The 14339-nt window shown below is 42.3% G+C and overlaps 1 protein-coding gene across 1 annotated transcript in view; it reads left to right on the forward strand.

Moving 5' to 3' along the window:
- Nucleotides 1-1377: 1377 nt before the first annotated feature.
- Nucleotides 1378-14339, forward strand: part of LOC142374067 (corticotropin-releasing factor receptor 1-like) — a 125954-nt gene continuing 112992 nt past the window's right edge. Inside the window, exon 1 of the mRNA XM_075457574.1 lies at nucleotides 1378-2047. Coding sequence (XP_075313689.1) covers nucleotides 2018-2047 — 30 coding nt within the window. The 5' untranslated portion in view covers nucleotides 1378-2017. The remainder of the gene's footprint in view (nucleotides 2048-14339) is intronic.

Here is a 14339-nt window from a genome sequence, read left to right on the forward strand (position 1 = left end):
CACTCTAAACCTGCTTGTAGACGCTGAAGCTCGTGGTGAATCAGACTTTGCGTTCTGCGCATGCTCCAGATGTTTTCCCGGGGTCGTGACCCGGAAGTCAAAGGAGACGATATTCCTGTTGTTGTCGCCGTCAGAAAGAAACAAACAACGCGATGGAGAATGCTCCGTTGGGCATCGAGTTTGTGCAACAAGCAGCTCATCACAGACCAAATGTAGAGGGACGTAGCTCCATCTGGCTCTGCGTTCTCCATCTTTCTCCAATGCCTGAGTTTGATCCGATTCATTCACCGCCATATATCCAAGGAGAATTACCCTCGCTCAACTCAGTCTTATTGTAATTTAGCCAATTATCCGATCCTTTCAGTGCCATGCGACCCCACTGAGTGAGCTGCACAGGTCCAACAATGTAAACCTTTATATTCGGGGTTGCATATTTGACTATTTATGGTTCCTAATCTCCCTCACGTCAGGTGGGCGACAGAAAACAATCCTGGAGACTAACGTACCTACAAATTTTGGACGTTCTCCGGTGAGACTGGGCTCAGGTCCAACCTTCTCTCTTCTACCTTCTAATTGCTGTTTAGCCTTTATGTTCACCACTTATTTACCACCCATACTCAATTCCACTCTTACTGTTCTGCATTTCTAATTTTTATTCTTTTATGTTATTGTTGAGTGTTGTACTTTGCAAGTGAAGTCAAATTCCTTGATTGTTTAATCAAACCTGGCCAATAAAGCTGATTCTGATTCTGATTATTGTGCAAACTGAATGTTTTCCTTCTGCCAAAGACTGGGGCCCAAACAGCAAAACTCTTTTCTGCATATGAAGATACTCACAGTGTCAAAATAAGTTCGAATTAAAACCACCTGAACATGTTTTCCTTGGAAGATTTAATATGTGAGATGTTGTTTATGGCTTGCTTCTATTGCCCCCTGGTGGCAAAAAAAACAACTATTTATTTTCATAGTTTTTAAATCACAAGTCAGATTTTTGGGAGGCTTCCTCCGCCTCCATGTTGGAAAGCCATAAGCTTTTAATCAGTGCAAATTAATTCATTTTCCGCGCTAATCTGAAGAGGGAAGTTTCGGAGGAATTTCACGTGGACTTCATTTATAAAGATCTCTGGGGATGCTGCTCTGTATTCACGCACTGGCACCATCTGTCCATCTCAGCCCACAGTCTTTAATTCGGCTGAAAATTGGGCCACATGTCAAATTTCCCCCCTTTCCTGGATGTTTAATAGGGGCTTCGCTTCACGTGGGTAATACGCGCGCTCAGAAAATCAATCCGGCCGGGTCCGTGCGTTTAACTTTCTCAAAGCTGCAGCGTCTAGATTGCAAATGGATTAAAGATTAGGAGCCGCTGCATAGTTTACTACTCCAAGAGGAGGGCACAGCTCTCTCGGTGGCGTCGGATACTCCCAACAAAGTGACACAACGTGGGCGGCGCGTTGAGGAGGCGATCTGCACCACCGCGGCGGCACCACGCAGGATTCAGGAGCTGCACGCGAAGCGGAGGGGACGCGACAGTTTGGCGTGGGGATACTGGCGGAGGAAACCGCGCCTGGAAGAGGACTTTTGGTTCGGGTCCAACCTTAAAGGGCGTCCCGGTGGTTGCGCGTCTCCCCAAGTGGATTCCCAGCTCCGTAACGCAAGCCGACGCTGCGACTTGGTTTGGGCAGATAAAACCCGAGCAGCTCATCACCTGAGCGGCTGAAATATCCCAACTCCTGGAACCAAACCTGTGATATTATGCGCACAGAACATTTCTGTGGCCGCGCGCATTTTCAGCTGACGTTTCCAGCGGCGACGCGTCTTTGGCACCGCCAGGAAAAATAAAGAAGCGATCCGGGAGCAGATCGCGCTGCTGCGACTTTTCCCTCCTACAATTAAACAGTGAACGACAGTGAAAAAGGAGTGCGTTCAAACGCGAAGAGGTGGATAATTTGTTTTATTTTGAATCTGGGCACAAGAAGGCAATTACTCACACCTGAAAATGATGTGAAAAGGTCTGGAAATGCGTCGCAAATGCTTCTGTCTGCTCCAGGTGAGTTCTGCGCCTTTTTGCGCTTCCTCTCCATGTTACATTTAAAAAAAAAAAAATGAAGCGACCTTGTCTTGTAATCGTGGATTGCAGCTAATGATAATCTCGATGCGATGGGATTTGACACTCTCATCCCACCCAGATGTAAGGATATTGTTTCCATCCAAGCTGTTTTGATGTAACGTCTTGTTTCTTTTGAATTCATCCGGAAAACCTGAAACTTACGCAGGACCCTCTTTTTTTCTGTAACTGGGGCTCAAATGCTGCTGATGCTGTAAAACCAGGATTTTTGGGGGCACATAAATTAAAAACAATGCACCACTCTTTACTTCCTCCTCTGGTGTGGGCTTGAACAGGAAAAAATTAACAACACCAGTTATGTGACATAATAACGCATGGCGAGCAGAAATGGAGCCAGAGGAGGAAACGATCAGAACAACGCGTAAGAGACACGCTGATGTTGTTACAGATGCCCGAGGTGAATTACTTCGTGTTCCTCCTTCCAATTGTGAGCGAGGAGCTGCTGCACTAAGAATAGTAAAGAATCCTCTGTACAATCCGTCTGCTCTCTATTTGCGTCCTCACTGTTTGATTTAAGACCCGACACCCACAGACACTCACATATCACATGTCTGCTGAGGCCAAAAAAAGTACTTTGCCTTGGATGCAGCTCAGAGGTGCTTCAATTAGTGTTCGGTGTTACTTTTGACTGAATTAAAGGGATAGTTCGCCTCTTTTGACATGAAGCTGTGTAACATCCCATATCAGCAACATCATTTCTGAACATCTTCTTACCCCCTGCTGCGTCCTGTGAGCCGAGTTCCAGCCTCGTTTTGGTGTTGATGAAGGTAGTCCGGCTAGTTGACTGGGGTTTAAAAAATAAAGCGTCTTGCTTCTCAAAACAATATGCGTTCAACAGAGTAATACATTTGCATCACAAAATCGTTCTCCAGGAAAAAGTCAGACCTCACAATAGCTTGGCCCTATTTTCTCTCCCTTCGTATCACTGCCTGCTGCCGCCTGCCGCGCCTGTTACGGTGTTTGCTTCCCGGTCTGCACTTCGGTCTGCACTGTCTACACAGCACATAAACAAAAGAAAGGGAAAGGAAACAAAAGGAAAGGAAAGGAAAAGAAAGGAAAAGAAAGCAAAGGAAAGGGAAGGAAAGGAAACAAAAGGAAAGGAAAAGAAAGCAAAGGAAAGGGAAGGAAAGCAAAGGAAAGGAAAGGAAACAAAACAAAAGGAAAGGAAAGGAAAAGAAAAGAAAAGAAAGCAAAGGAAAGGGAAGGAAAGAAAAGAAAGAAGGAAAGGAAAGGAAACAAAAGGAAAGGGAAGGAAAGAAAAGAAAGAAGGAAAGGAAATGAAAGAAAAGGAAAGGAAAAGAAAAGAAAGCAAAGGAAACAAAAGGAAACAAAAGGTAAGGAAAGGAAACAAAAGGAAAGAAAAGAAAGAAGGACAGGAAAGGAAACAAAACGAAAGGAAAGTAAAGGAAAAGAAAAGAAAAGAAAGCAAAGGAAAGGAAATAGAAGGAAAGAGAAGGAAAGGAAAGGAAACAAAAGCAAAGGAAAGGAAATGAAAGAAGGAAAGGAAAGAAAGAAGGAAAGGAAATAAAAGGAAAGGAAAGGAAACTAAAGGAAAGGAAAGGAAAGAAAAGAAAGAAGGAAAGAAAAGAAAGAAGGAAATAAAAGGAAAGGAAACTAAAGGAAAGGAAAGGAAACTAAAGGAAAGGAAATGAAATGAAAGATGCCTGCCGACAGTGTTTGCTGCTCGGTCTGCACAGCAGGCAGTGATACGAAGGGAGAGAAAATAGAGCCAAGCGATTGTGAGGTCTGACTTTTTCCTGGAGAACCATTTTGTGATGCAAATGTATTACTCTGTTGAACGCATATTGTTTTGAGAAGCAAAACGCTTTATTTTTGAAACCCCAGCCAACTAGCCGGACTACCTTCATCAACACCAAAACGAGGCTGGAACTCTGCTCACAGGACGCAGCAGGGGGTAAGAAGATGTTCAGAAATTATGTTGCTGATATGGGATGTCATACAGCTTCATGTCAGAAGAGGCGAACTATCCCTTTAAATAAAGAACTGTGAGTAGTCTGAGTCGTACGTAAGCACAGAGGAATTAATCACTGAAGATGAAAGCGCTCCTTATGCCCAATGTCCCATTTCTCAACGATATTTCAGAGGGTTGGGATTTTTGTTGCATTAATGGCTACATCAAAGGTTGAGCTGATTTTACTTTATTTACACACCGCTGGGGGGCTAACTCAAACCCCCCCGACATGTTCTGTGTCTGCACCACCAGAAGGCAGGATGTAGGTGTCACACGATAACTGCCACACCTTTCGGGGTTCTTTGTGCCAACAGAAGGAGATCTGCCTGAGTTAGATCATCTGGGACGGGTCACTTCATCTGTGAGCCGTGGGGGGGGGGGGGGATTTTTGAGTGTTTGGGGTCAGTGTTTTGTTTGAAATGAGGCAGAAAACCTGCAAACAAACCCGAAGGATCATGTCTCTCCTCAACATTATCAGTGAAAGATAAGTAAAAATGAATAGAAATTCTAACATTTTCATTATTGTCATGATAAACACACACAGTCCTTTGTTTCTTCATGTTTAACTGGGAAATATGTTGGTTAGAACCAGAGTTAGTTCAGTTCTGAGCAGCTTTAAAGTGAATATCTGCTCTGAGCTGCTTTCTCCTCCAGCACAGCCTGAACCCTCTCAGACAGCTCTCTGTCCTTTCTTTAAGGAGTCTTCAGGAATAGTTCTCCAGGCTTCTTGAAGGACATCCCAAAGCTCTTCTTTGGATGTGGGCTGCCTTTTGTTCCGTTCTCTGCCAACATGATCCCACACTGCTTCAGTAATGTTGAGCTCCGGGCTCTGGGGAGGATTCATCCCTCCATCAGACCTGCTGCCACTGATTTTCAGCCCACTTCTTGTGTCCTTTGGCACAGCTCAGCCTTTTCTCCCTGTTTCCCTTCCTTAAGAACGGCTTCCTGACAGCCACCCTTCCATGGAGCCCATTTCTGATGAGGCTTGGGCCAACAGCAGATGGATCAGCTGAAGGTCCAGATGCATCTCTCAGCTCCTGTGTCAGGTCTTTGCTGGATGTTTTCCTCTCACTTTCAGATCCTGTTCATCTGCTGGAGATAGTTCTTTAGGCCTGACACTTCTTGTGTTTTATTTTGTGTTTTTCTGTTTTCTTTTGTGTTTTTTTGTTTTCTTTTGTGTTTTTTCTGTTTTCTTTTGTGTTTTTTCGTTTTCTTTTGTGTTTTTTCGTTTAATTTTGTGTTTTTTTGTTTAATTTTGTGTTTTTTCTGTTTTATTTTGTGTTTTTTTGTTTAATTTAGTGTTTTTTCTGTTTTATTTTGTGTTTTTTTGTTTAATTTTGTGTTTTTTCTGTTTTATTTTGTGTTTTTTCGGTTTTATTTTGTGTTTTTTCGTTTTATTTTGTGTTTTTTCGGTTTTATTTTGTGTTTTTTCGTTTTATTTTGTGTTTTTTCTGTTTTATTTTGTGTTTTTTTGCTTAATTTTGTGTTTTTTCGTTTTATTTTGTGTTTTTTCTGTTTTATTTTGTGTTTTTTCGTTTTATTTTGTGTTTTTTCTGTTTTATTTTGTGTTTTTTTGTTTAATTTTGTGTTTTTTGTGTTTTATTTTGTGTTTCTTCTGTTTTATTTGGTGGCTTTGGGTCAGATTTCCTCCTGTTCATCTGCTGTAGATAGTTCTTTAGGCCTGACACTTCTTCTTCTGTCCTCCACTTGTCCAGTTTCCTCAAATGTTTTAAGGACACGCTGCACACCATGCTGAGATATGCCAAGTTGTCAGCTAACAGCTCTTTGGGAATCACCTTGTTGCTGCAGAAATCCTGTTTTCTGTCTGTCACACTGTTATCTTTGCTGTTTTTCATCTTTGCGGCTTTTCTCTGTTCTGGCGCCCCGATGGTGGTACGATCTCCCGCCTGATGTCACACAGCTGAGTCCCATCTCTCCAGGAAACACTACCCTGATCCGCCCTCTGAGGACATCACCTGTTTCGTCCCAGCTTCTTACGCACTTATTTGTTTCCTAAATCGTCTTCCCATTTGTCTCGGTACCTAACTTACCGCACTTACTCCAGCACTAGTTATGCTCTTAGCTGTTTGGTTTTGGGATGAAATGCACTTATGCATTTATGGCCTGAAGTTCTTTTGCCTACCGATGTGGAACACACTTATTGTAAGTCACTTTGGATAAAAGCGTCTGCAGAATGACCGTAATGTGATGTAATGTAGATGCAACTAAAGAAATGGGAACAAATGATGCGTCTCTGTGACAGGCTGCTGGGAACAAAGTGCCTAAAGATCCAGTTTAAAACGGCTTCTTTGCTAAGTTGTCTGTTCTGTGTGGACACAACACTGGTTCATCCCTTGAGTTAGAAGCCTTTTTCCTGCCTGAATGGTTCATAAGTGGCTCAACAAAGAAAAAAATCTGTCTGCTTGGAAGCAAAATATCAAGAAACGAGGGGAAACTCGAGACTTTTGCAGCGTACAGTGAGCTGAATGTTGTTTGACTTGGATAATTAGGCCAAAACAGGGTTAGATTCTGCAGGGGATTGGAATTAGAAACGGGCTTTTGAACGAGCAGATCTTACACCCAGCTTCTGCAAAACTGTTCATAAGCTTCTGGGGATTTGTAGCTTTTAAAATGATGTGAGGAGAGGTGCTGTAATGTATCAGGGTGAGTAATCCAGTCCAGCGTGGTGGATCTGTGTTTTAAGTCTCATTCCTCAGCTCTGAGATTAGATTTCTCAGGTCCTTTTTATCCCTTCCTTCCAGTCTCCGTCTCTTCTTTCCTCTTTCCGATATGACAGTTCTCACCAGCTGTTCAGCCAAACAAAGCAGATGGTGCTCAGGTAACAATAGTGTTAGAGCTGACCACCCCCGTCTCAACACGCAGCACGACATCACGCTCCTTCAGTGCGGAGAAAACCACAATTCTTTCACCATTCTAACTTATTTCTATTCCTATATCCAGCACTTTGGCGATTTTTATTAAAAAACAACAAAAAAATGGGATAAAGAGCTGGATAAATGTGCATTTTTTTCATAACAAACTAGAAAAAAGAACCCAGGAACAAATATTCCACACAGGATGAACATAGTAATTAATTTAAAACAACATCATTTAAAAAAAATCAGTTATTTTAAGTCCTCCACCTCTTAAAAAGCATTTCTTTAAAGGATTCAGATATATTATATCCATTTTAACCTCTGGAACTTCAGGGAGTCCCTTAATGGACATTTAAAGGACCTTAAAGGACAATTAAATCATTATTTTGTCACTTGAAAAGTGCATAAAGATAATGAGTTGATATCCTGATGGAACTTTGTCTTGTTTCTACAGGTTTTTAGCCTTAATATTAATCTTATCGGGGTTCTTTATGACTCGTCTTTATGCACTGCTTCCTGAGCAGCCCGCTCTCACTTGTCAGGCACTTTTTCTAATTTGTTCAATCTAATTTATGTGTAATTTATTTCAAACAACCCTCGCTCGTTGCTTGGAGAGCGGCAGCTTCCACTCGACATGACGCAGCTGCTACAGGTTTTGGTGTAAAATCAGGTTGTCCTGTGTCATCGGCCCCCCCCTCGCGTCACACGTTTAAGGTGGAAATCCGCTTTATATTCCCAAAGAAACAGAAAGTGTTTCAGCCCTTCGTCACATTATCTCTCAGTGATCCAAATGCATCAGGAACCTGTCAAACAGAAAGAGCTTACTTTCAAAAAATAGCTTTTTTCAGCCGGTTAAATCATTACCAAATGTAAATAAATCTTATCAGGTTTTAGGGAAAGGTTCAATGGGACACGAGCAGGAAACACCGGACAAATATCGGCCGCAGTTTGCTGATAGGTCAGCCGCTGTAAACAAGCTAAATACCCCCTGATGCCCATTTCAGGCGGATGGTTTTAGCTCAGTTTTTACAGCGCAGTAGTCCATCTCTTACCAGAATTCACCTGGAAATGCCTTCATTTGTTATTACTGTACGCAATTAAACAATGCGATTCTTACTTCACTGGTCACTTTATATTTTTAAACTGTTATTTTTAAATAGTTTTTTAAATTCTTAGATTATTTTTAAAGTGTTTATAATTGTGTAAACATTTTTATTGCTTTATTATGTCTGCTACTGGATGCTGAAATTTCCTTCGGGATCAATAAAGTATCTATCTATCTATCTATCTATCTATCTATCTATCTATCTATCTATCTATCCATCTGCCCATCTATCTATCTATCTATCTATCTATCTATCTATCTATCTATCTATCTATCTGCCCATCTATCTATCTATCTATCTGCCCATCTATCCATCTATCTATCTGCCCATCTATCTATCTATCTTTCTATCTATCTATCTATCTATCTATCTATCTATCTATCTATCTATCTATCTATCTATCTATCTATCTATCTATCTATCTATCTATCGCAGCCTGAAATGCGCGTGGCGTCACATTTTTCCAGTTTTCCCACCTGCTGTCTTTAAGAATTGACCTTATTTCAGTGCCTTTCACTGCTGGATTCCTCCATGTTTCAGCGCTCAGGAGGAAAAAGGCGTGAGTGGAACCAGGAGCGACATGGTGCAGCTTATCCACACCTCTGTCCTGCAGCTGTTTGTTGAACGCTTCAGCGTTCTGTTTATGCTGAGGTTAACAAGTGTCCGGCCAAATCTCGTCCTGCGTTATATGATGCAATGGAAGATATTCCAGGGAACAACACTCAGCTGCATTCATGCTGCCTCACTGTGTTTAAGTCGGGCCTGAAGTGTGCATACAACATGGCGTTCACAGAGATCACGATTCATGCTGAATATGATCAAAAGAAGAATAAATCACTGTCAGGAATATAGAAAAAAACCAGGATGGAAAAGCTCAAAATATGCAGAAAATCCGACTGTGGAGCAGAAAAGGCTTGGATCAGCAGCTGGTGTGAGCTCAGTGCTCGGCCTCTGGCAGCATTTTGAGCATTTCAACGTACCCACATGGGGATCCCCTTCCTCCCCTTCCTCCTCTTCCTCCTCTCTGCTCCACGACTTCGTCACGGAATGTGGTGGAGACGTATGAAGGCATGAGCTCCAGCACGTGGAGGACACGTTTCACTCTAATGTTTCCTGTTATGTTGTAGATTATGGAGGCCAAACAAAGTGACCCACCCACCATGGGCGTCGCACCCCTGGGGGGTGGGGGTGTTTCGACACCCCCACTTTTACAGCAAGATGATTTCACCTTTTTGAATTTTCAATGACCAAATAAAGTTTTAACAAATCATAAAATGTGTTTTAAAGACTCTGTACCCTCTTTAGAATAATTCCATCCAGATTTGAGCAGTGTAACTATTGTAGTTTCCATACAAGACCTAGTTTAGGGTGATGAGAATACAAAAAAAAGCAGTAAAATGGCCCTGTTCTGCATTTTCACAAATCAGAAAAAGGTTTCACAAATCCCAAACAAGGTTTTAATGAATCTACAGCTTCTTTAGAATAATTCCATCCAGATTTGAGCAGTGTAACTGTTGTAGTTTCCATACAGGATCTAGGAGATCAAAATGCAACAAAATGCAGTGAAATGGCCCTTTATGCCCATCCATTTAATTCGTGATTCGGATGCCAACTTCAGCGTCGTGTCTCTGGGCTTGATGTGGCGCTCATGTGCCCCCCCTGGAACACCCCCACATTTAAAATCCCTGCTCCCCCCTGCCACCCACACTTAAACACCTTCATGTAAATGACTCCACTAAATCTTCTGCGTTTTATCCCTTTACCCTTTACTGATGTCAGCGTTGGAGCCTCGTAAAACTGAACTTTCAAACATAATCGGCGTGCTCGGGGTGTCCTTCGGTGCTGCGGATCCTCGGGCAAAGACATTCAGAGATGATTCACACGGACTCCGAAGCCTTTGCGTGTTTTAAATCTTGGGAATAGGTCTGATATTTTGTTGTTTTTCCCCCATCAGTCAGATCTTTCTGAGAGCTGTTAGACGTTTAAGAGCCGCCGTACGTCCAAGAATGCCATCTGACAAACTGATTCCCTTAGTTTCTCAGCACCGAGCGCATCATCAAAGCAGTGAAACTGGGAATAGATGCTCTTCTTTTTAAAGAAGGTGTTTGGTGTGAGGTGCTCATTAAAAACTCAATCCAGGGATTTTTAGGGCGGTCTTTCTCACATCTTGGGGTTACTAAAAATCAAACCTCTTTATCCACTAAATAGTCTTTCATGCTGTTTTATGACAGCGATACGTGCGCTGCTGTCACGTCCAAACAGGAAGCGGGGGATGCTGTGGTGGCCATGGCGATGACGCCAAAAGGAAGAGCACTTAAAAATGCAGCTGTGGCTAAAAGCTAATTATATTTCCACCTGGTGCATGATGGGAAATAATCTCAGAAAAATCTAGTTGTTGTCTTGCAAATAGTGACGCTGTAAGATATCGAGTCTTTGCAAAGTCTTTAGTCTGTGACCTGAAACTCAGGGACATCGTCCTCAGGGGTCTTCAGGGGTCTTCAGGGGTCTTTAGGGGTCTCTTTAGGGGTCTTTAGGGGTCTTTAGGTGTCTCTTTAGGGGTTTTCAGGGGTCTTTAGGGGTCTCTTTAGGGGTCTTTAGGGGTCTTTAGGTGTCTCTTTAGGGGTCTTCAGGGGTCTTCAGGTGTTTCTTTAGGGGTTTTCAGGGGTCTTCAGGTGTCTTTAGGGGTCTTTAGGGGTCTCTTTAGGGGTCTTTAGGTGTCTCTTTAGGAGTCTTCAGGGGTCTTTAGGTGTCTCTTTAGGGGTCTTTAGGGGTCTTTAGGTGTCTCTTTAGGGGTCTTTAGGGGTCTTTAGGTGTTTCTTCAGGGGTCTTCAGGGGTCTTCAGGTGTTTCTTTAGGGGTCTTCAGTCTTCAGGGGTCTTTAGGTGTCTCTTTAGGGGTCTTTAGGGGTCTTTAGGTGTTTCTTCAGGGGTCTTCAGGGGTCTTCAGGTGTTTCTTTAGGGGTCTTCAGTCTTCAGGGGTCTTCAGGTGTCTTTAGGGGTCTTTAGGTGTCTCTTTAGGGGTCTTTAGGTGTCTTCAGGGGTCTTCAGGGGTCTTCAGGTGTTTCTTTAGGGGTCTTCAGTCTTCAGGGGTCTTCAGGTGTCTTTAGGGGTCTTTAGGTGTCTCTTTAGGGGTCTTCAGGGGTCTTCAGGTGTCTTTAGGGGTCTTCAGGGGTCTTTAGGTGTCTCTTTAGGGGTCTTTAGGGGTCTTTAGGTGTCTTCAGGGGTCTTCAGGGGTCTTTAGGTGTCTCTTTAGAGGTTTTCAGGGGTCTTTAGGTGTCTCTTTAGGGGTCTTTAGGTGTCTTCAGGGGTTTTCAGGGGTCTTCAGGTGTTTCTTTAGGGGTCTTCAGTCTTCAGGGGTCTTCAGGTGTCTTTAGGGGTCTTTAGGTGTCTCTTTAGGGGTCTTCAGGTGTCTCTTTAGGGGTTTCAGGGGTCTTCAGGTGTCTTTAGGGGTCTCTTCAGGGGTCTTCAGGTGTCTTTAGGGGTCTTCAGGGGTCTTTAGGTGTCTCTTTAGGGGTCTTTAGGGGTCTTTAGGTGTCTTCAGGGGTCTTCAGGGGTCTTCAGGTGTTTCTTTAGGGGTCTTCAGTCTTCAGGGGTCTTCAGGTGTCTTTAGGGGTCTTTAGGTGTCTCTTTAGGGGTCTTCAGGTGTCTCTTTAGGGGTCTTCAGTCTTCAGGGGTCTTCAGGTGTCTTTAGGGGTCTTTAGGTGTCTCTTTAGGGGTCTTCAGGTGTCTCTTTAGGGGTTTCAGGGGTCTTCAGGTGTCTTTAGGGGTCTCTTCAGGGGTCTTCAGGTGTCTTTAGGGGTCTTCAGGGGTCTTCAGGGGTCTTTAGGTGTCTCTTTAGGGGTCTTTAGGGGTCTTTAGGTGTCTCTTCAGGGGTCTTCAGGGGTCTTTAGGTGTCTCTTTAGGGGTCTTTAGGGGTCTTTAGGTGTCTTCAGGGGTCTTCAGGGGTCTTCAGGTGTTTCTTTAGGGGTGATATTTAATTTAATATTTAGTCACCAGCTGGTAAGATAGCTCTTGATAGCTCCCCAGTTATATCATTCTTAAAATTAAAGCTTAATCGCTACATTTTGCGTCGTAATGCGAACGTCTGAAATCGATAATTATCAGACAACAACAACAGTTTTAGTGTGAGGGATCCTGAAAACCAAAAGGATATGGAAAGCACAGACATGTTAAGGCAATAATAATGAGAGTGTTGAGTTGGGGGTGCTATGACCCGTTCTCTGCCTGTGAATTACACCGTTAGCTGAATGAATTAGCTGAATATCGGGTCCCAAGCAGCTGTTGGACAAAATATACAGATGATTACGCCCTCGCTGGTGCATTTTAGATGAGATGACAGACTTCAGCAGTGTTATCACAGGGACTCTGCCTGACTGTGACTGTGACTGTGACTCTGTGCATTGGCAATAAGGAGAATATTTCAGCCAGCGGCTCTGACGATGATGTCCCCTCTTTTATTCCCTCTGGAATCGGGCAGTTGAATATTTTGGTCGGGAGCCAGGTCTTCAGCTGGGGTCACGTCTGGCCCAGCTGGGCCTCGGCCAGCTTTTTTTTTTTCATCCTTACCCTCTTCCTACTTGCTTTAAAAGGACAGTAATTTCTCTGGGGCCTATTAAGTTATACATCAGTGGAAAAAGCCTGTTTTTCTATTTTACTTCAACCTGTTCCCAAGTCCTCCGTGCGCCGGTACTCGCTCTGAATATAGAGAGACAAGGCCAAATAAATTATCATTACTGCAATGCACCACTGATTGCTTTTGTTTAAGTTTATCAACCTCTTTAACTCCACTAACTGGTTTACTCACTCATTCTCTCTTTTATTGTTGTAAATTCAGATTTTTGTGCCGTTTCTACACAGTTTTTGTCATCTTTTAGCATGAAAATGTGGTTTTATTGGGGTAAATTCTGCTTTTTTGTGCCGTTTCTACACAGTTTTTGTCATCTTTTAGCATGAAAATGTGGTTTTATTGTGGTAAATTCTGCTTTCTTTTGTCGCTTCTACAGTTTTTGTCATCTTTTAGCATGAAAATGTGGTTTTATTGTGGTAAATTCAGCTTTTTTGTGCCGTTTCTACACAGTTTTTGTCATCTTTTAGCATGAAAATGTGGTTTTATTGTGGTAAATTCTGCTTTCTTTTGTCACTTCTACAGTTTTTGTCATCTTTTAGCATGAAAATGTGGTTTTATTGTTGTAAATTCAGATTTTTGTGCCGTTTCTACAGCTTTTGTCATCTTTTAGCATGAAAATGTGGTTTTATTGTGGTAAATTCTGCTTTTTTGTGCTGCTTCTACAGTTCTTGTCATCTTTTAGCATGAAAATGTGGTTTTATTGTGGTAAATTCTGCTTTTTTTTGTCGCTTCTACAGTTTTTGTCATCTTTTAGGATGTAAATGTGGTTTTATTGTGGTAAATTCTGCTTTTTTTTGTCGCTTCTACAGTTTTTGTCATCTTTTAGGATGTAAATGTGGTTTTATTGTGGTAAATTCTGCTTTTTTGTGCCGTTTCTACACAGTTTTTGTCATCTTTTAGCATGAAAATGTGGTTTTATTGTGGTAAATTCAGCTTTTTTGTGCCGTTTCTACACAGTTTTTGTCATCTTTTAGCATGAAAATGTGGTTTTATTGTGGTAAATTCAGCTTTTTTGTGCCGTTTCTACAGTTTTTGTCATCTTTTAGCATGAAAATGTGGTTTTATTGGGCTAAATTCTGCTTTTTTGTGCCGTTTCTGCAGTTTTTGTCATCTTTTAGCGTGAAAATGTGGTTTTAACGATAAAACACCCAAAGTTTTGCCATGAGACTCTCATACATTTGATGGTGAGCTCATCTTCTCCAGTTAAAGGTATAAACTGTGACGCTGAGGTCTTAACATGAGAAGATATTAAACATTGAACATGTACCCAAAATGTTTATGTAAATAGTGCTTCTTCCTGTTTACGCTCACGCTATCCGTTGTTTACTTTGTAGAAGTATGTGGACAGTCGGTTCAGCAGGTTATTGGGCTCCGATACCTTCCAGGATTTATGGAAACAGAAGCAGCCATTCTTTGAAAGCTGGGCCCCTCGAACGTTTCAGTTGACCCTCAGACACTTCTGCTATTTCACGCCGCTGTGGCCATTAGCTCTGAGTGCGCTTTTTACCACACAGCTCATTTAACAACTCAAAAAGTGATGAATATTAATGAATTTAAAGCACTTTTTGTGCATTTTCCGTCTGAAAAAGGGTGAAATGTTAACGTTTCTTCGGCTTATTCATGCAAATGTTTTCA

The sequence above is a fragment of the Odontesthes bonariensis genome, chromosome 23 (genome assembly GCF_027942865.1).
Source record: "Odontesthes bonariensis isolate fOdoBon6 chromosome 23, fOdoBon6.hap1, whole genome shotgun sequence".
NCBI classification, from domain to species: domain Eukaryota; kingdom Metazoa; phylum Chordata; class Actinopteri; order Atheriniformes; family Atherinopsidae; genus Odontesthes; species Odontesthes bonariensis.